General features: G+C 39.7%; 2 protein-coding genes across 2 annotated transcripts; one reads left to right on the top strand and one right to left on the bottom strand.

Annotated features, from left to right (window-relative positions):
• The first annotated feature begins 233 nt into the window (after positions 1–233).
• On the top strand, positions 234–11,874 carry LOC147304481 (macrophage mannose receptor 1-like). The gene is made up of 7 exons (XM_086279517.1): positions 234–253; positions 5,176–5,228; positions 6,366–6,493; positions 10,836–11,103; positions 11,200–11,547; positions 11,662–11,748; positions 11,810–11,874. Exons 1-7 carry the CDS (start codon positions 234–236, stop codon positions 11,872–11,874), a joined length of 969 nt encoding a protein of 322 aa, XP_086135643.1.
• Positions 6,822–9,729, bottom strand: LOC147304482 (E3 SUMO-protein ligase ZBED1-like). Its single transcript, XM_086280639.1, has 3 exons — positions 9,220–9,729; positions 8,714–9,021; positions 6,822–7,107 (listed from the first exon to the last, which is right to left on the bottom strand). The coding sequence occupies exons 1-3, from the start codon at positions 9,727–9,729 to the stop codon at positions 6,945–6,947; spliced, it is 981 nt and encodes a 326-aa protein (XP_086136765.1). The 3' UTR covers positions 6,822–6,944.
• Positions 11,875–16,361: the final 4,487 nt, after the last annotated feature.

Here is a 16,361-nt window from a genome sequence, read left to right as displayed (position 1 = left end):
TTTAACATTTGAGCCTAGCGTTAGCTGGCATAATTATAGCTTAGCTAACAGCTTGTTAGCATTTGCTGTCAGCAGTCCAGTCACGTGAAAATCAATAATTGCAAAAATCTCAGGCATAAATAAGCATTTTCTATGCATGTTTTTGTCCATTAGATCCCTGACTTCAGTTCAGATGATGAGGCTTGAGGTGAGCAGGATGGTGGAGGAAGCAATTTTATGTGTCATGTCAGTGCATGTTAAGCCTTTTTGTCTTGTTACATCCCACACGATTTGTATCTCCTGACCATACCAGAAGATCTATGATAACTGCTAATGTGAGTGTCCTTACATTAGCCTGGCTTGTTGCTAGGAGCTAGCGTTCTCATTTGGGCTAACAAGGCAAAGTGGAGGGACGTAGAGAGATGTCATAAGGTTGCATCAACAGGACTTCATGTAAGTGGTGAACACAGTGTCCAGTTTGCTACTAACAGTTTTAGGCTACGTCCACACGTACACGGGTATTTTTGAAAACGGAGATTTTCCGTTTTCGTTTTAAAAAATAATCCCGTCCACATGTAAAGGCAGAAATGAAGAAAAACGCTGCTAGGAACATGCCAAAGCAACAGGTGGCGATATAATCCTAACCTGTAGAAATGTTGACCAATCAGAAGTCTAGAAGCCTCGGTGGGAAAAAGTAAACAAAGCTGGGGCATTGAAGCAGAACCAAGTCATATATGTGGAGGGACAGTAACTGTGTACAATTAACAGTAATAGTATTGTAGAAATTCATTTCACCGAAACAATAACATGGCGAACAGTGTGACGTCAAAAAAGGCGCACACCTTTGACGCTGCGTTTTCTCCGTTTTTCTCGTCCACACGTAAATGCAAAAACGGAGTTTTCAAAAATATCCACCCTGGCCGGAGTTTTTAAAATCTCCGTTTTCAGTGACCAAAAACGCCGTTTACGTGTGGACAAAAGGTGCAAACGCATAGAAAAATCTGCGTTTTCAAAAATACCCGGCTACGTGTGGACATAGCCTTAGTCATAAAATGGGTGCTTTGGGGTGCTGGAGCTACTGCTGTTAGCATGCTCTCACAGAGGACTCAGACAACATACAGCAAAAGCCCTTCTCCATGACTAGTGCATGCACAGCAGAGAGATAGGTTCCCTGAGAGGCCTACGTCACCCTGGACCTACATCACAGATTTATTACTAATCAGATTAGCTTCCTAAAGAAAATTGTTCTACCCGTAACAGAATGTAATTTCACATCATGCTATTAAATAGCCACCAGGTATGGCAAGGTAGCTTCGGCTTTTTGACACCCCAGGCCCAGCATGAGTCACACAGTCACTCTGAACTTTGACTATTTCATAGACAAGGTTGGAAACTCATGTCTGACTTCTCAGCAGCACAAACACCTGAATTACCTGAAGAAATGTTGCACTATGATATCATCTTTAGAAGGATTAGATACATATTAGCACATTGTAAATGCTTTTTAATTTCAGGCATTGCTGGTTTGATTCCCAACATTTAAGCCACAGCTCTATTTTAGCCTGATCAAATATAATTGTTCTTCACTCATTCGTTTTGCTGGTGTGTCAAAAACAGTTCCTTTTATGTCATCTGGCTTGAGTTTTGAAGTAGTGCAGGCTTAATTCAGTTTCATCATAATTTGCTTTAATTTGACACACATCTGCACTCCATCTCAGTGAGGAAAGATTCATAAAAGACACAGAAGTTTACTCCCAGTTGATGAGAGATCAAGAGAGAATTACCATGACAGTAGTCTCCTCTGATCTTCCTAAACTGGTGAGAGAATAAAGGAAACTTTGGAGAAGAATCAGAGCAATTACTGGTTACATGAAATGAAAATTAAAATCATCATTGATTTAATAATGATGACTTCTTTTATCTTTCTTTTGAGATCCAACCATCAACACTCAAGACCGAGATCCACCTCAAATATCACTGCTGTCACTGCCCCAGGGTCTGTGGCTCTTGGCTGGGGTACACCTCCATCTAGGTCAACAGCCACGGTTCTGTACTATCGGACAGCTGATAGCACAATGAGACCAGTAGTGTTATAGGCTCGTGGCCTGGGCTTAGCCAGCTTCATGTCTACCTGTGCCAGCTGCAGGCCAGAGGGCTTGTCTCCTAGAGATTAATGATCCCTGGTGTTCCACAGAGTAGGCCACTCCTTGAGTGTGAAATACGCCTCCCCTGCCTGGCTGGAGTTCTGATTTATTTGTGTCTGCATGCCTGCCCTCAGTGTCTGCAGGGGCCTTGTTTGAGGCATTATTTTCCTCCTTTGTCTTTCCACTGTCACTGCTTGATCCAAATGCTAATAAGTAAAAAATCTAACTAATCTCTCCCAAAATGATGTGAATGTGTTTTTTGCTGATTTGGTCATGCATGAGTGTGTTTGACTCACATATTAAATCTGAATAGGTGAGTAAAACTGCTCTTTTGTCCTCATTCAGGAAACACTAGAGACTTGTCGCTAGGCTTGTTGCAGGATTGTGCACTTTTAGAAACAATAAACATTTTCAGAAATTGCACCAATATTGGATTACTCACTTTAAGTGGAATGACTGCAAACCTCCCACACAATTCAGCTTTAAACTACAAGAATGTGTCTCTAGTGTTTCCTGAATTTTCCTCCTTTATTAGGATTCACTTAATATTAGTTTGAGTCTCAGGGACACAATGAGAATACCATCCTATAGTTATAGCAATGCTTACTCCAATACCCAATCTAGTACTTATATGGTAAAATGGCACATAAGCGAAATTGGGATAATGGTTTATTCATATCTACTTTCTACAAAATGTGCTCCTGTGAAGATCCAAGTAGGATATAAGGGGATCCATGTGTTTTAGTAGACAGAATGTCTACTTTATTTATACACACAAAGCACAGGTGGTAATGATTATCTAGCAGAGCAGATCAAGATGTTACCCATCTTCCCATTATCACCATATCCAGTACACTTATAAACCTTTTCAAAGCAGTTTTACAGATGTAGTCACTTGTTTACACCCTCACTGTGGTGAAATTGATTTCTATTTCAGTCAACATCTTTAAATTAGGGGTTTATCCCCTAATTTAAAGAGGGGATAAACCTCTTGGGTAATGTAAAACATCACATCCTTCTATCCAACATGAACGTCATAGCAATGCAAATCCATAATCCATGAAACAGGGCACTTCAGCAGCCTAAAGATTAAGATGCATACCATCTAATTCATTGTCCACTGGTTGTCGTCCAGTTAGCAACCTTGACTACATGTAATACCACTCTCTCCTCATATGTCAAAGACACTGACATACTGAAACTTGAAAGTTTGTTTCCTGTAGTTATGCTTGTTTCCGAAAACACAAATTCCCACTTAAAAAGGCCAAAACTTTGAGCCATCACGTTTGTTAAATGTCCATAAATACAAAAAAGCTGAGAATCTATTGGAATGATCAACAATTTTGGTTGGAGGAAGGGGTTTAAAAATATAATTTATTTTTTATTGCAGCAAGGACAACAACCATTGCTGCAAACAGAATCAAACCTTTCCAGGCAACTCGGTGTATGCTGACCCCAACTAAGCACCAAAAGCTTGATTTTCACCAGGCAACAAATATAATGTGCAAAATGTAACAAATGTACCTGTTGCTTGTTAAACAGTAGAAGCTGGTTTGTGGTCATTCTTAAACACTAAAAGAAGGATGTTGTGGCTGTGTCCTCGTTAGGACATAGATTTGGGCATTGTGTAGGCATGTAGCCTAAGAATTATATTGTTTACTTGGTAATTATGTGTCCATGAATCTCGGGCTATTTTGATGGGTAATGTAAAATAAATGTAACAGATTTACTTTCTATAGTGTGTGAATAAACGTAATGCATCATCTTAAAAAAAAACCCCGATGTGAACATATGATATTTAATCAATGATGACCCCAGCTCTAACCCCAAACCAGAGAAGTAAATTGTAATTCCGATACAACTGATTTATTGACTGATCACATGTAAAATAATAGACACAGATATAGTTTCAGGTATTGGTAGTGTGTTTTAGATCACTGTTATCCCATCAGATCTTTTTCCAATGCCACTGCATAGTGGACCAAAGTCTGACGGTACTTTTCATAATTAGATCAATTTTGACAAGATAACCAACACCACTGCCTGAAATACAGCTCCAAATCACAACAGAGTCTCCACTGTGTTTTACAGATGGGCATTCTCCTGATCATTGACAATGATTGGAACCAGAAACTTTAATTTTGGATTCATCACTCCATAAGATCATTTGTGGAATTGGACTGGAGAAATGTAGTCGGATGCTATCAATGGGAGAGAAAGTAGTTAAAACTGAGGGAAATGCACTACCACAAGGCAACATGGCAGACATTGAGGGTAGCTACATGTACCTTGGAATCTACCAGTCAAATGGGAACCATGAAGAGGCCACTAGGAAAGCTGCAAACTGAATATGAATAACAATATCAGGGCAATAAACACCTACACCCTTGCTGACTGTCAGATACTGCTAGGATAATAAGCTGGCAAGAGGAGGAGAGCCGCTAACATCAAAGACAAGCTCCTTACCATGTGTGGAGGGTTTTACCCCCAAGTCCAGCACCCTGACAATGTGCACTCAGCAAAATGAAGGAGACAGAGGACTAGTGAGTGTTACAACTACTCCAGGATGAAACAAAAAAGATCCATAAGTGGATCAGGAAGATTGCCACAACTGACCAACTGCTTAGTGAATACCTCAGGCAGCAGAAGCCTGAGAGGAGTAAGAAGAGGAACCATCAGGGAAGGACAGGCCCCTGTGCTGCATGTACCAGTGGCATGTACTACTGCACCAGCAACACACCAGATGCAGGCTGTGCAAAGTTGCCCCTGAGACAATCCAGCACATAACAGCAGGATGCAAGAGACTAGCAAGCAGTGCATCCATGGAACGCCATTACAAAGTGGCTGGCAGAGTATTCAGAAATATCCGTGTGTGTGTGTGTGTGTGTGTGTTTACGTGTGTGTTTACATTTAAAGACTGTGCTACTTCTTTCCTTTTTTCAGTCACATGACTTTGGGGGTCAAGGTCTGCATAATAGTAACAAAAGCTCATCATGCAGATGATTATAATTATGGTGAAATAATAATGACGATTGCTATGTCTGTTATAGAGAGTGAAGCCAAGAATGGGGGAAATAAACATACTGGTCCTCCTGTTGCTGTCAGGTCAGTATCTCAGACATAAGAACTACAGTTTATAGACTTACTGATAAAGTCTTTCTGTGAGAATGTATGAAATGCTTTTATAGAAAATATTGGGCCCTTGAAGGTCTGCTGCACAACATTTATTAATATAACAGCTTAACTGATCAGAAATCTGGAAGAATTATGATTTCTGACAGGAATAAATGTGAACTCAGGTATATTTGAGGGTTATGGTTGGTACAACTGTTCAATTTCTTTTATCTAAAGTATCTGGAAAAGTGTAAATATCCAGTGACCAGCAGTTGTCTAGGGTAAATATTTTTTGTTGTTGCCAGAAGTGCAAGAAGAATCTCTAGACTACTTTAAGGTAACAGGGAGGCAACAGCAATAACCACTTACTACGACTCATTTCGAGGTACAAAGAAGAGCATTGCTGAATACACAACATATTGAATACTTTAAGTAAATGAGCTCCAGGAGCAGAAGACCATAACAGTTACCAATCCTGTCAGCTAAGAACAGGGAACTGGGCTACACTTTTCACAGATTCAACAAAAATATTGGAAAAATGTTGCGTGGTCTGAATTCCGCTGCAATATTCATATAGTAGGGTCAGAATGTGCCTTAAACAACATGAAAGCATGGCTCAATCCTGGCTTGTGTCACTTACTATACTGGTTTCTTGAACGGTGAGTTTATTGGATGTGCATTCGAATAATTGGCAATAATTGTGTGATGTCACTAAATTCATAACGCAGTGTCCATCAAAGTGACTAATCACATCAGGGCTGCGTCTTCCTTTGGGCTCAGCCTCCAAAAGTACGTTTATTTGCACAAGCATGATTTCTCTCCCGGCGGAGAGAGCTACCTGTGAGAGCGTGAAAATGAATCTTTACCTTGTTTTATGTTTTAGAATAAAAGTTAAGGTTTTTTTGGTTGTTTATTTGTTCACTTGGTGTTCCCAATACTGCATTTGGAGTATTGGTGTATCAACCATGTACATTGATTGTACACGGTTGTACAAACATTATTACTGTATGTAGTTTGATACAGTAAGACTGTTAACCTGAATTATTTAATTATGAATATTTGATTAAAATATTATTATACAGTCTTCATTATATCAGTCTTAAAATAAAGCCTTTTTCTGTTTCTCAGCAGGACTTTCTAGCTCTTTTCCCTACTCCAGAGAATATCACTTTGTGAACCAGAGAAGGAGCTGGACTGAAGCTCAACGTTGCTGCAGAGAAAATTTTACTGACATGGTCATCATCTTCAACAGTGACATCAATAGAGGTGGGAATCACCATACACCCCACGATACGATATTATCACAATACTTAACTCACGATACGATATTATTGCGATTTTTTTTTTAATATATATATATTTTTGCAATATTCTGGGTATTGCAATACGATATTCTGTGATTTATCACATATTTTTTCTACTGCAGATTTTGTCCATAAAGGTAAACTTTATCAATATTCATTTTATCTAATAATAAAGTCTCACACTCAGTCTTTCTCTCATGTCAGTCAGTTTTATTGCTGACAAAGTGAACGGTTTGTATAACAGTCTAGTAACCAACTTAACTGAACGTAACTATCTGGTACAATTATAGCTTAAAACAAAATATAATTTTACATTAAATAAAAAAGTTTTAAATTTAAATAAAATAAAACATTTCTTAAATTAAAATAAGTAAACTGTCCTGTTTGTTGCTGCCCTAAAAAGTTAAACACATTTGGACAGTGAAGCAATGTCAGCATTCTTGCTCAGAAAAAGGAGCTGATCAACATGCTCTGAAGTCAGAGTGCTCCGTTTTGCTGTGACGATGTCTCCAGCGGTTGAGAAGACTCTTTCAGCCGAGACACTAGTACCTGGGATACAAAGGTACAGTGGGGCAAAAAAGTATTTAGTCAGCCACCGATTGTGCAAGTTCCCCCACTTAAAATGATGACAGAGGTCAGTAATTTGCACCAGAGGTACACTTCAACTGTGAGAGACAGAATGTGAAAAAAAAATCCATGAATCCACATGGTAGGATTTGTAAAGAATTTATTCGTAAATTAGGGTGGAAAATAAGTATTTGGTCACCTCAAACAAGGAAAATCTCTGGCTCTCACAGACCTGTAACGTCTTCTGTAAGAAGCTTTTCTGTCCCCCACTCGTTACCTGTATGAATGGCACCTGTTTAAACTCATCATCTGTATAAAAGACACCTGTCCACAGCCTCAAACAGTCAGACCCCAAACGCCGCCATGGCCAAGACCAAAGAGCTTTCGAAGGACACCAGGAAAAGTTTTGTAGACCTGCACCAGACTGGGAAGAGTGAATCTACAATAGGCAAGCAGCTTGGTGTGAAAAAATCAACTGTGGGAGCAATCATCAGAAAATGGAAGACATACAAGACCACTGATAATCTCCCTCGATCTGGGGCTCCACGCAAGATCTCATCCCGTGGGGTCAAAATGATCATGAGAACGGTGAGCAAAGATCCCAGAACCACAAGGGGGGACCTGGTGAATGACCTGCAGAGAGCTGGGACCAAAGTAACAAAGGTCACCATCAGTAACACACTACAACGGCAGGGAATCAAATCCCGCAGTGCCAGACGTGTTCCGCTGCTGAAGCCAGTGCATGTCCAGGCCCGTCTGAAGTTTGCCAGAGAGCACATGGATGATACAGCAGAGGATTGGGAGAATGTCATGTGGTCAGATGAAACCAAAGTAGAACTTTTTGGTATAAACTCAACTCGTCGTGTTTGGAGGAAGAAGAATACTGAGTTGCATCCCAAGAACACCATACCTACTGTGAAGCATGGGGGTGGAAACATCATGCTATGGGGCTGTTTTTCTGCCAAGGGGACAGGACGACTGATCCGTGTTAAGGACAGAATGAATGGGGCCATGTATCGTGAGATTTTGAGCCAAAACCTCCTTCCATCAGTGAGAACTTTGAAGATGAAACGAGGCTGGGTCTTCCAACATGACAATGATCCAAAACACACCGCCCGGGCAACAAAGGAGTGGCTCCGTAAGAAGCATTTGAAAGTCCTGGAGTGGCCTAGCCAGTCTCCAGACCTCAACCCCATAGAAAATCTGTGGCGGGAGTTGAAAGTCCGTGTTGCTCGGCGACAGCCCCAAAACATCACTGCTCTCGAGAAGATCTGCATGGAGGAATGGGCCAAAATACCAGCTACTGTGTGTGCAAACCTGGTAAAGACCTATAGTAAACGTTTGACCTCTGTTATTGCCAACAAAGGTTATGTTACAAAGTATTGAGTTGTATTTTTGTTATTGACCAAATACTTATTTTCCACCCTGATTTACGAATAAATTCTTTACAAATCCTACCATGTGGATTCATGGATTTTTTTTTCACATTCTGTCTCTCACAGTTGAAGTGTACCTCTGGTGCAAATTACTGACCTCTGTCATCATTTTAAGTGGGGGAACTTGCACAATCGGTGGCTGACTAAATACTATTTTGCCCCACTGTATCTTTTTGCCAGTGTGGCCAGGAAAGGATAGACTTCCTCATGGGATTTCCACCAGCTTAGTGGGTATTCTGTGAGTGCCAGTGACGTGACCTCCTGGTATCTTTTCACCTCCTCCTCAGCTGTGGCAGATAATGATTTTGGTGGGGCTCCAACATCACCATAAGTCTGACCAAGCAAGTCTGTTAACCCACAAGACTTCCTCATCTTGGCTGGTATGAGAGGGGGTCTGAGATTTTGTTCAGTCTCGTCAGGTTTCTCATGATGTTCATGGGCTTCTGGCTCACAGATGGGCTGCTGCCTCTTTTCTTCCTGTAGAAAACCCACACACATACAGAGAGAGGAAGAAAATAAATATTTCATATCTTTTAGTATGCAGTAATATGTTAGCAAATTATAATTAATGTATTTAATTGTTAAATAGAATATTACCAATATGACAAAAATATCACCGATCTACTAATATTGTAAGTAAGTTATTTAAATTATAACACCAGAATGTTTGCTTACCTGAAGGGTTATAGCCTCAGCAACCACTCTGGCATAGGTTTCCTGTCTTTCTTCCAGTGACAGGAACGGCAGGGTTTTAAAGCGTGGGTCGAGAGCTGATGCTGTGTAGAGGGTGTTCCTCTCGACTGTGCTGGCATATCTCTTCTTAAGATCTTGACTGATACTTTGCTTGATGTTTCTGACCAGCGCTGTGTCACCAATGTTGTCTTGGGTGTCGTGCAACAGCTGTGCTAGCAGCGGTGCTACGAGAGACAGAGTAGGATTCTTTTCCTCAGACATCACAGTAGTCGCGACTTGCATTGACTTCAAGGCCCGGACAATTTCTTCAGTGTTCCCAATATCCGTCTCGTTTAGAGTAAAGATATCTGTGCTACTCTTTCTGACTTCAGGAGACAGCAGCGCTGCACAAATCGCAGGTTGTTGTTCAAGGAAACGCTGGAGCATGTCATAAGCACTGTTCCATCTCGTGCAGACGTCGGTCTTGAGCTTGTGAGTTGGGAGCTGTAACATTTTCTGTTTTTGCTCCAGAGCGTGGTTTGCCACTGTGCTTCTATTGAAAAACCCAGTTATGCGCCGCACTCTTCCCAAGACCCTGGCTACTGCAGGCAGGTTTAAGGCTCGTTGTGATGCCAGATTGAGCGTATGGGCGAAACACTTCACATGCAGGTATCCCGCTAGCTGAGTGGCAATTGTCATATTAGAAGCATTGTCGGTGACAACCACCAGATTTTTGTCGGCAATCCCCCATTCCTGTGCTGCATTTTGCAGGAGATTTGCAATGTTCGCTCCGGTGTGACTTTCATGTAATGTTCGAGTTTGGAGAACGTAAGACAGCAGTTGCCAGTCCGCTGTGAGATAATGAGCTGTTATAGTCACATATGAATCCACAGCCCGCGAGGTCCATGCGTCACAAGTCAAACTTTCCTCAACTTTACGCTTCACATCTATGTAGAGATTGGGTACGGCTGTGTCTGCGAAAAAACGTCGTGATGGTATCACATACCTGGGTTCCAGCATCTTGATCATGTAAGAAAAGCACTCGTTTTCCACAATGTTGTAAGGACGCAGGTCTTTGCAGATGAAGTACGTGATAGATTGTGTTATTTTCTTAGCTCGCTCTGAATTGGGAGATAGCTTTGCTAAGCTAAGAGTGTCCAGCGTTGGTTGATTTTTCAGTGGAGCTGATTCAGAGCTAGCTTTCCCGTCCGCGGTTAATGCTATCTTTGGATGGTGCCGTGTAAGATGGGCCCTCATGTTCGTAGTATTCCCAGAGTACTTTATTTTCATATGACACACCTTGCAAATCCCGTGTGTCATATCCATCTCATTTTTTCCATCCTTGTTAAAAAATCCAAAGTACGTCCAGACATTTGATTTAAACGCAGATGGCGCTTTCCTGATCTCTTTTTCTTCCTCCACCTTTGTTTGATCTATTTTCCCATGTGCTGACCTAACCTCTGCTGACCTCACTAGAGAAAAAGCTCAACCGCACCATCTGGTGGACTGGAAGTTTTTGGAACAAAATATCAATATCTGCTGTCCCTGTATCGATACATTATTAGCAAACAAAATATCGCGATACTACGCAGTATCGATTTTTTCCCCCACCTCTAGACATCAATGAGTTGCTTATGACAATGGTACAAAACAGAAATGACATCAATGTTGCTGGGGCATGGATAGGGCTCTATGATAATGTTTACAGCTGGAAGTGGTCCAGGGGGGATAAGAGTATTTATATTGATGGCAAACATGAATTTTTGACCTGGTTTAAAGGTCAGCCAAACAATTTAAATGGAAATCAACACTGTATGGTAACTGAAGGAACAAAAGAGTTGAACGATGCGCCTTGTGATACTCCTTACCCTTTCCTGTGTTTTGATGGTAAGAAAAAGTCTAAGGACTTATCCCTACCAGTTTAAGATAACATGAGCACGATGCACCTGTTTTGACACCTGTTTTCTCTTAAACCTCTCAAAGCCAATGGCACAACAATTTACGTCTTAGTGAAGGAAAAGCAAACCTGGCCAAAAGCTCAGTCATACTGCAGGACACACCACACAGACCTGGCCAGCATAAGAAGCAATGGGGAAAAATCCAACATAGCTCTGGCATTCACAGGATCAGGGTTTACACAGACACCGATCGGCCTCTACAGAGATCCCTGGACCTCCTGGTCAGACAACAGTACCTCTATGTTCACTAACTGGGGCCCTTCTCAGCCTAATAACTACTTATTACAACAATCCTGCACACTGATTAATTTAGACTTGTGGAAATGGTATGATGGAGAATGCAACTCCAGATTCTCTTTCTACTGTTTCAAAGGTGAGGTCCTAAATACAAACACTGTAGTATCCCGCCATTATGTGCTAATGCTAATGTTTTTCATTTTGTTGTTGTTGGTGTGTGTCTGTGTGTGTAATGCACTTAATTCTATAGCAGTAACAAATCAAACGATACTGAAAGTTAAGATTCAGTCAGAGGGGAACATGAACAGTGCACAGATCCAGCAGCAGGTTCTACAGCAGGAAAGTATCTAATCAACAATGCATATTCAACTTCAGTTAACCCTGTCTATATTTTCTCTAGCTGGAGGCCCACATGCAATCAAAAGGACTGACAAACTTCAAGATACTTTGGAGGAGTGTCTAAAGTTACCATAAGAAACGCCAACACCGGCAGGAGGCGTGACGGCACAGATGAACTCTGACCTGCTTAAAATTTAAATCTGCATCCTTCAGTGCATCCTTTAGAGGTAATGTTATAATCAACGATTCATGAAGGTTCAGGATTGTTCTTTTGTCAGGCTATGAGATGCATCAGGGCTTTCTTAGATAGTTCATATCCTTTATGCACACCTTCACGTCCGCAGTTCATATCAGGTTAAGCTGGGTGTGTATGAAAACAGGAGCAAACAGAACTGAAACGAGAGCCAAACTGTAAAGAGAGCCAAGGCTTCACGTTACAAGAAAAAAGAACCTTTTCATGAACTCACAGGAGCATTTTCCTTTTACATCTTTTCTAATTGATGTCATATCAAATCTGAGTAAAGACAAAAACCCAGAAGATATTCAAGTTAAACAGTTTGTCCCATAAGTTTCTCTATGGCGATAAGAACTGAACTATAACACAATAATGATGATGATATGTGACATCATTTGAGTCTGTGAGGGTTTAACTTTTAGGGTACATGCATCTTTTTTTATAATGAAATATTTTTTAAACTTCTGGAAGTCAATTGCAGCAGAAGATTAGAGAGCAAAGTGGAACAACTGTTTCATATTTTCCATCTAACCCACCTAATATTACCTTAAAAAGTCAGAGTCGCAATAATTTTCATGAGAAAATCATACTATGACACAGTTAAAGCCTTTTCTTTTTATCACCATAACAGTGATGTAATACTAAAATGAAGCATTATAAAAATATGAATGGCAGTGTATTCTTATCTGACCTCTCTAAAATTATGATTTTGTATAGATACAATTCGAAATCTGCAGTGGACCAGTGTGTTGGTGAATGAATAACATGAATCATGAATAACCTCGAGGAACAAGCTAAAGAAGAACTTGTGTTTATTTTCTTATGGTTTGAAAAATGAGAGCTTAAAGGCTGGCACATAGCACCTATGAACTAAAAGTGGTGTTGTAGCCATTAGATCCTGCAGTAACCCATTAAAAACTATGTGTAACAGCAGCCTCGGTGCTTCAACAGAAGTGTTATATTTTTTGTAGATGATGAGGACAAATGCCCTGACAGGCTCTACAACCTTTTACTTGTTTAGAGTCGCTAGCAGAAAATTACAAGACTTTTCCATTTTAATCTAACATAATTCTCAGAATAAAATATTTGAGAGGATATTTCCACAGTCACTCTTTATTTCAGTAAGTTTGTCTTCATATGCAGAAGACATTTTTTATGTCTGATGTTTAGTTTTTCCCTTCTACTTTAAAGTTTACAGAACAGGACAAAGAAGCGACTAGCATTCATTCATTTGTTAGTACTAATGGTGTCTAAAACCAAATATGAACTTCTTTGCATTTCTTTTTAATTTCAAAATCTTTTATTTATGAACAAAAATATAATACTATCACAGTACACTTGGTACCTGAAAGGTTTAACAGCCTTACTTGAAGAAATTAAACATTTATGAATACTAGTATGCTTTTCAGTATTTAACATTCTGTGAAACCATGTTTTCATGTTTTTGTAAAGTCACAAATTAGCAAAAGTAAACTTTCAGTAAAACAGGTTTGGTTTAAACACATGGAGCAAACTCACCGTCCATCCATTCTCTTCTGCTTATCTAATTTTAGGGTCACGAGGGGGCTGGTGCTTATCCCAGCTGTCATAGGGCAAGAGGCAGGGTACAACCTGGACCGGTTGCCAGCTTGTTGCAGGGCCAATACAGAGAGACAAACAACCATTCTCAATCACATGCACACCTATGGGCAATTTAAATCCCCAGTTAACCTAACCCCACTAACTGTATGTCTTTGGACAGTGGGAGGAAACCAGAGTACCCGGAAAGAACATGGAAGCTCCACACAGAAAGGCTCCAGGCAAATGGTGGATTTGAATTCTGGATCTTCTTGCTGTGGAAATGCTAGTTTTTTATTAAACAACCTCAAAATATGACAGTTTTGCCTTTAATCATTTTAAGAAATAAGAATGAAAAATAAGAATCAAGAGAAAAAAGTACTTCTAGGTTCTGAAGGTTCTGCATTTCTTTTAATTTGATGAGATTAATATCTATTAGCTTCTTGTTAGTGATCATGATTGACTACAAATGGTGGTTTCTCTCTGCCAGGATAAAAAGGACTTTTTGACAGCACTTACTGGATTGACCAGTGCTCAAATCAGTGGAAAAGTTCTTCTTAGATCTCAGTGAACTTCTAAGGTACCTGAACTAAACTGATGAGTGTTTGATCATCAGTTCAAACAATTATACAGTCCAGACTTTGGAGTTGCAAACCATCACTCTCAAATGAGAGAAAATTGGTTGGGATGTTCTGGAACAATACAGGAGCAACCAAGGCTCAAACATGCCACGGAATGGAAACTGCTGGAATACCAGTATCACTGTCCACAGTGTTTGGAGGAGTAAAGTTGAGGCTATTAAACCTAAGAACACTGTACCAACTGTCAAGCATGGTGGTGGTAGTATCATTGTCTGGGGCTGTTTTGCTGCCAGTGGTGCTAGTATATCGATAGTATATAGCACAAAGTGGATGGAATAAGAAAGGAGGAGTACCTCCTAATTCTTCACCTCAAATCAATGGCTATAGGGTTGAAACTAGAACACAACTGGCTGTTCAAACAGGAAAATAATCCCAAACATACATCAGAGCTGGTTTTGGAGTGGGCTAATTTAATCCATCTGGAAGACCCTTACCAGAACTTTGACCTCAATCCTATTGAAAATCTGTGGACTATGCTTAATAGTTATACTGTGCCAGAAAAACAAACCAGCTAAAATGAGTTCTACAAATTTTGCCAAAAAGAGTCATCGAACATCCACCCAGAAATGCACCAAAAGCTAACCAAACATTAGTGTGGGTATATGTATATATGTTTAACACGACATTCATGCTATGAATTAAGAATGTAAGCAAGTTTCTGAACACAACCGCAGTGCTTGTGAACTAAAAGCAGTGTTGTAGCCTTTAGATCCTGCTGTAACCCATTAAAAATTAACAGCAGCCTTTGTGCTGTACTTGTAGATGATAACGACAAATGCCAGCAAGCTATTTGACCTTTTAATTATTCAGAGTCAATAGCACAATATTACAAGACTTTTCTCTGTCTTCATTTTTTACTTTTAATATAACGTAATTATTAGAACAAACTATATGAGAGAATAGTTTCCCAGTCACTGGTTATATCAGCAACTTCATCTTCATTAGAGCGTTATTGATGTCTAATCATCCCCTCTATATTAAAGTTCACAGCTCTTTCCAGGGTAAAGAATGAGACGGACAAAATTGTATCCCAACCAACTGTGCAAAATGTGATGCATACAAACAAATCAAACAAATATCCCAGCTTTTGCTAATTTGTTTCCAATGCCTATGTTGTCTACTCTTGGAATAAATCTTGGGCTTCTTTGAATTTGTTTCTAATTTCGATAACTTGCATTTCCTTTGTGGTTTGCATTTCCAGAGACATGCTATACACAACATACAAAAGACATGCCATTCAGATGCCGTACACAACTTGTACGATCAAAAAATATAAATATACAAGCATATACAGAGATCCATATTCATATAATCCATATTGGAAAAATAGAAAACATCAAATGTTTAAACTGAGAAAAGGCCTCATTTTAAGCAACAAGTCTCAAGAAAGCTGGGATGGGGCAACAAAATGATGGAAAACTAATAAGTACTAAACAGAAACTGCTGGAGGCAAACTGTATAACTAAGAAGAACCACTCTGAGAGTGCAAACCACCATCACTGTCTGGGGAATATTTACTTTGAAGGGAATAGTATTGTATTTTAGACAAATTCATTTTTTCTTCTTCTTCTTTTTAAACACACTTTAAGAAGTTTGTAGCAGGTAGCACGACAGATGTTTACTTTCATTACACAGACTTTATGTAGGAGTAGGTCATGAGTAATAGGTACTGATTTGTAAATAACTCCACATGAATAACTTGAGTCGATACCTTCAGAGGTCAAGTACCGTTCCATAATATATCATTCCCTGTATTCCTATATGTTGTCAATACAAACAATGGGAGTAGGAAACATAGTTTTAAATAGCTCCATATAGCATGAGCACTTTGACCTTCAGATCAACCTTGAATTAGAGGTCAGAGGTCAAACATGGCATCGTATTTTAAATCTTTATATGGAACTTTCTATATGCTGAGAAAACACACCGCACTTGTAAGAATCAGAGATTCTACAAATTTTTGTCAGTTTTTGACCAATAAATCATTGACTTGGTGGATGTAAGGCAAAAGTTTTATCAGAATTCATTCAACACACAAAGGCATACAAACGCTACCAAAAACATCATCATCTCTTTCACGAGGCAGAGGTGGCAAATGTACAGGCATTCTGTATTTTTGTACTTATTAAGTAGAAGTACGGACACTACTGTTAAAAATTAGTCCAGTAAAAGCTGGAA

This window comes from Aulonocara sp. 'chitande type north' Nkhata Bay, linkage group LG22, assembly GCF_057382095.1.
Source record: "Aulonocara sp. 'chitande type north' Nkhata Bay isolate Kocher_YH1m ecotype deep benthic linkage group LG22, A_spYH_male_GT1.1, whole genome shotgun sequence".
NCBI classification, from domain to species: Eukaryota; Metazoa; Chordata; class Actinopteri; order Cichliformes; family Cichlidae; genus Aulonocara; species Aulonocara sp. 'chitande type north' Nkhata Bay.
Note: the sequence above shows the minus strand (reverse complement) of the source record. Positions and strands in the feature narration are given on the sequence as shown.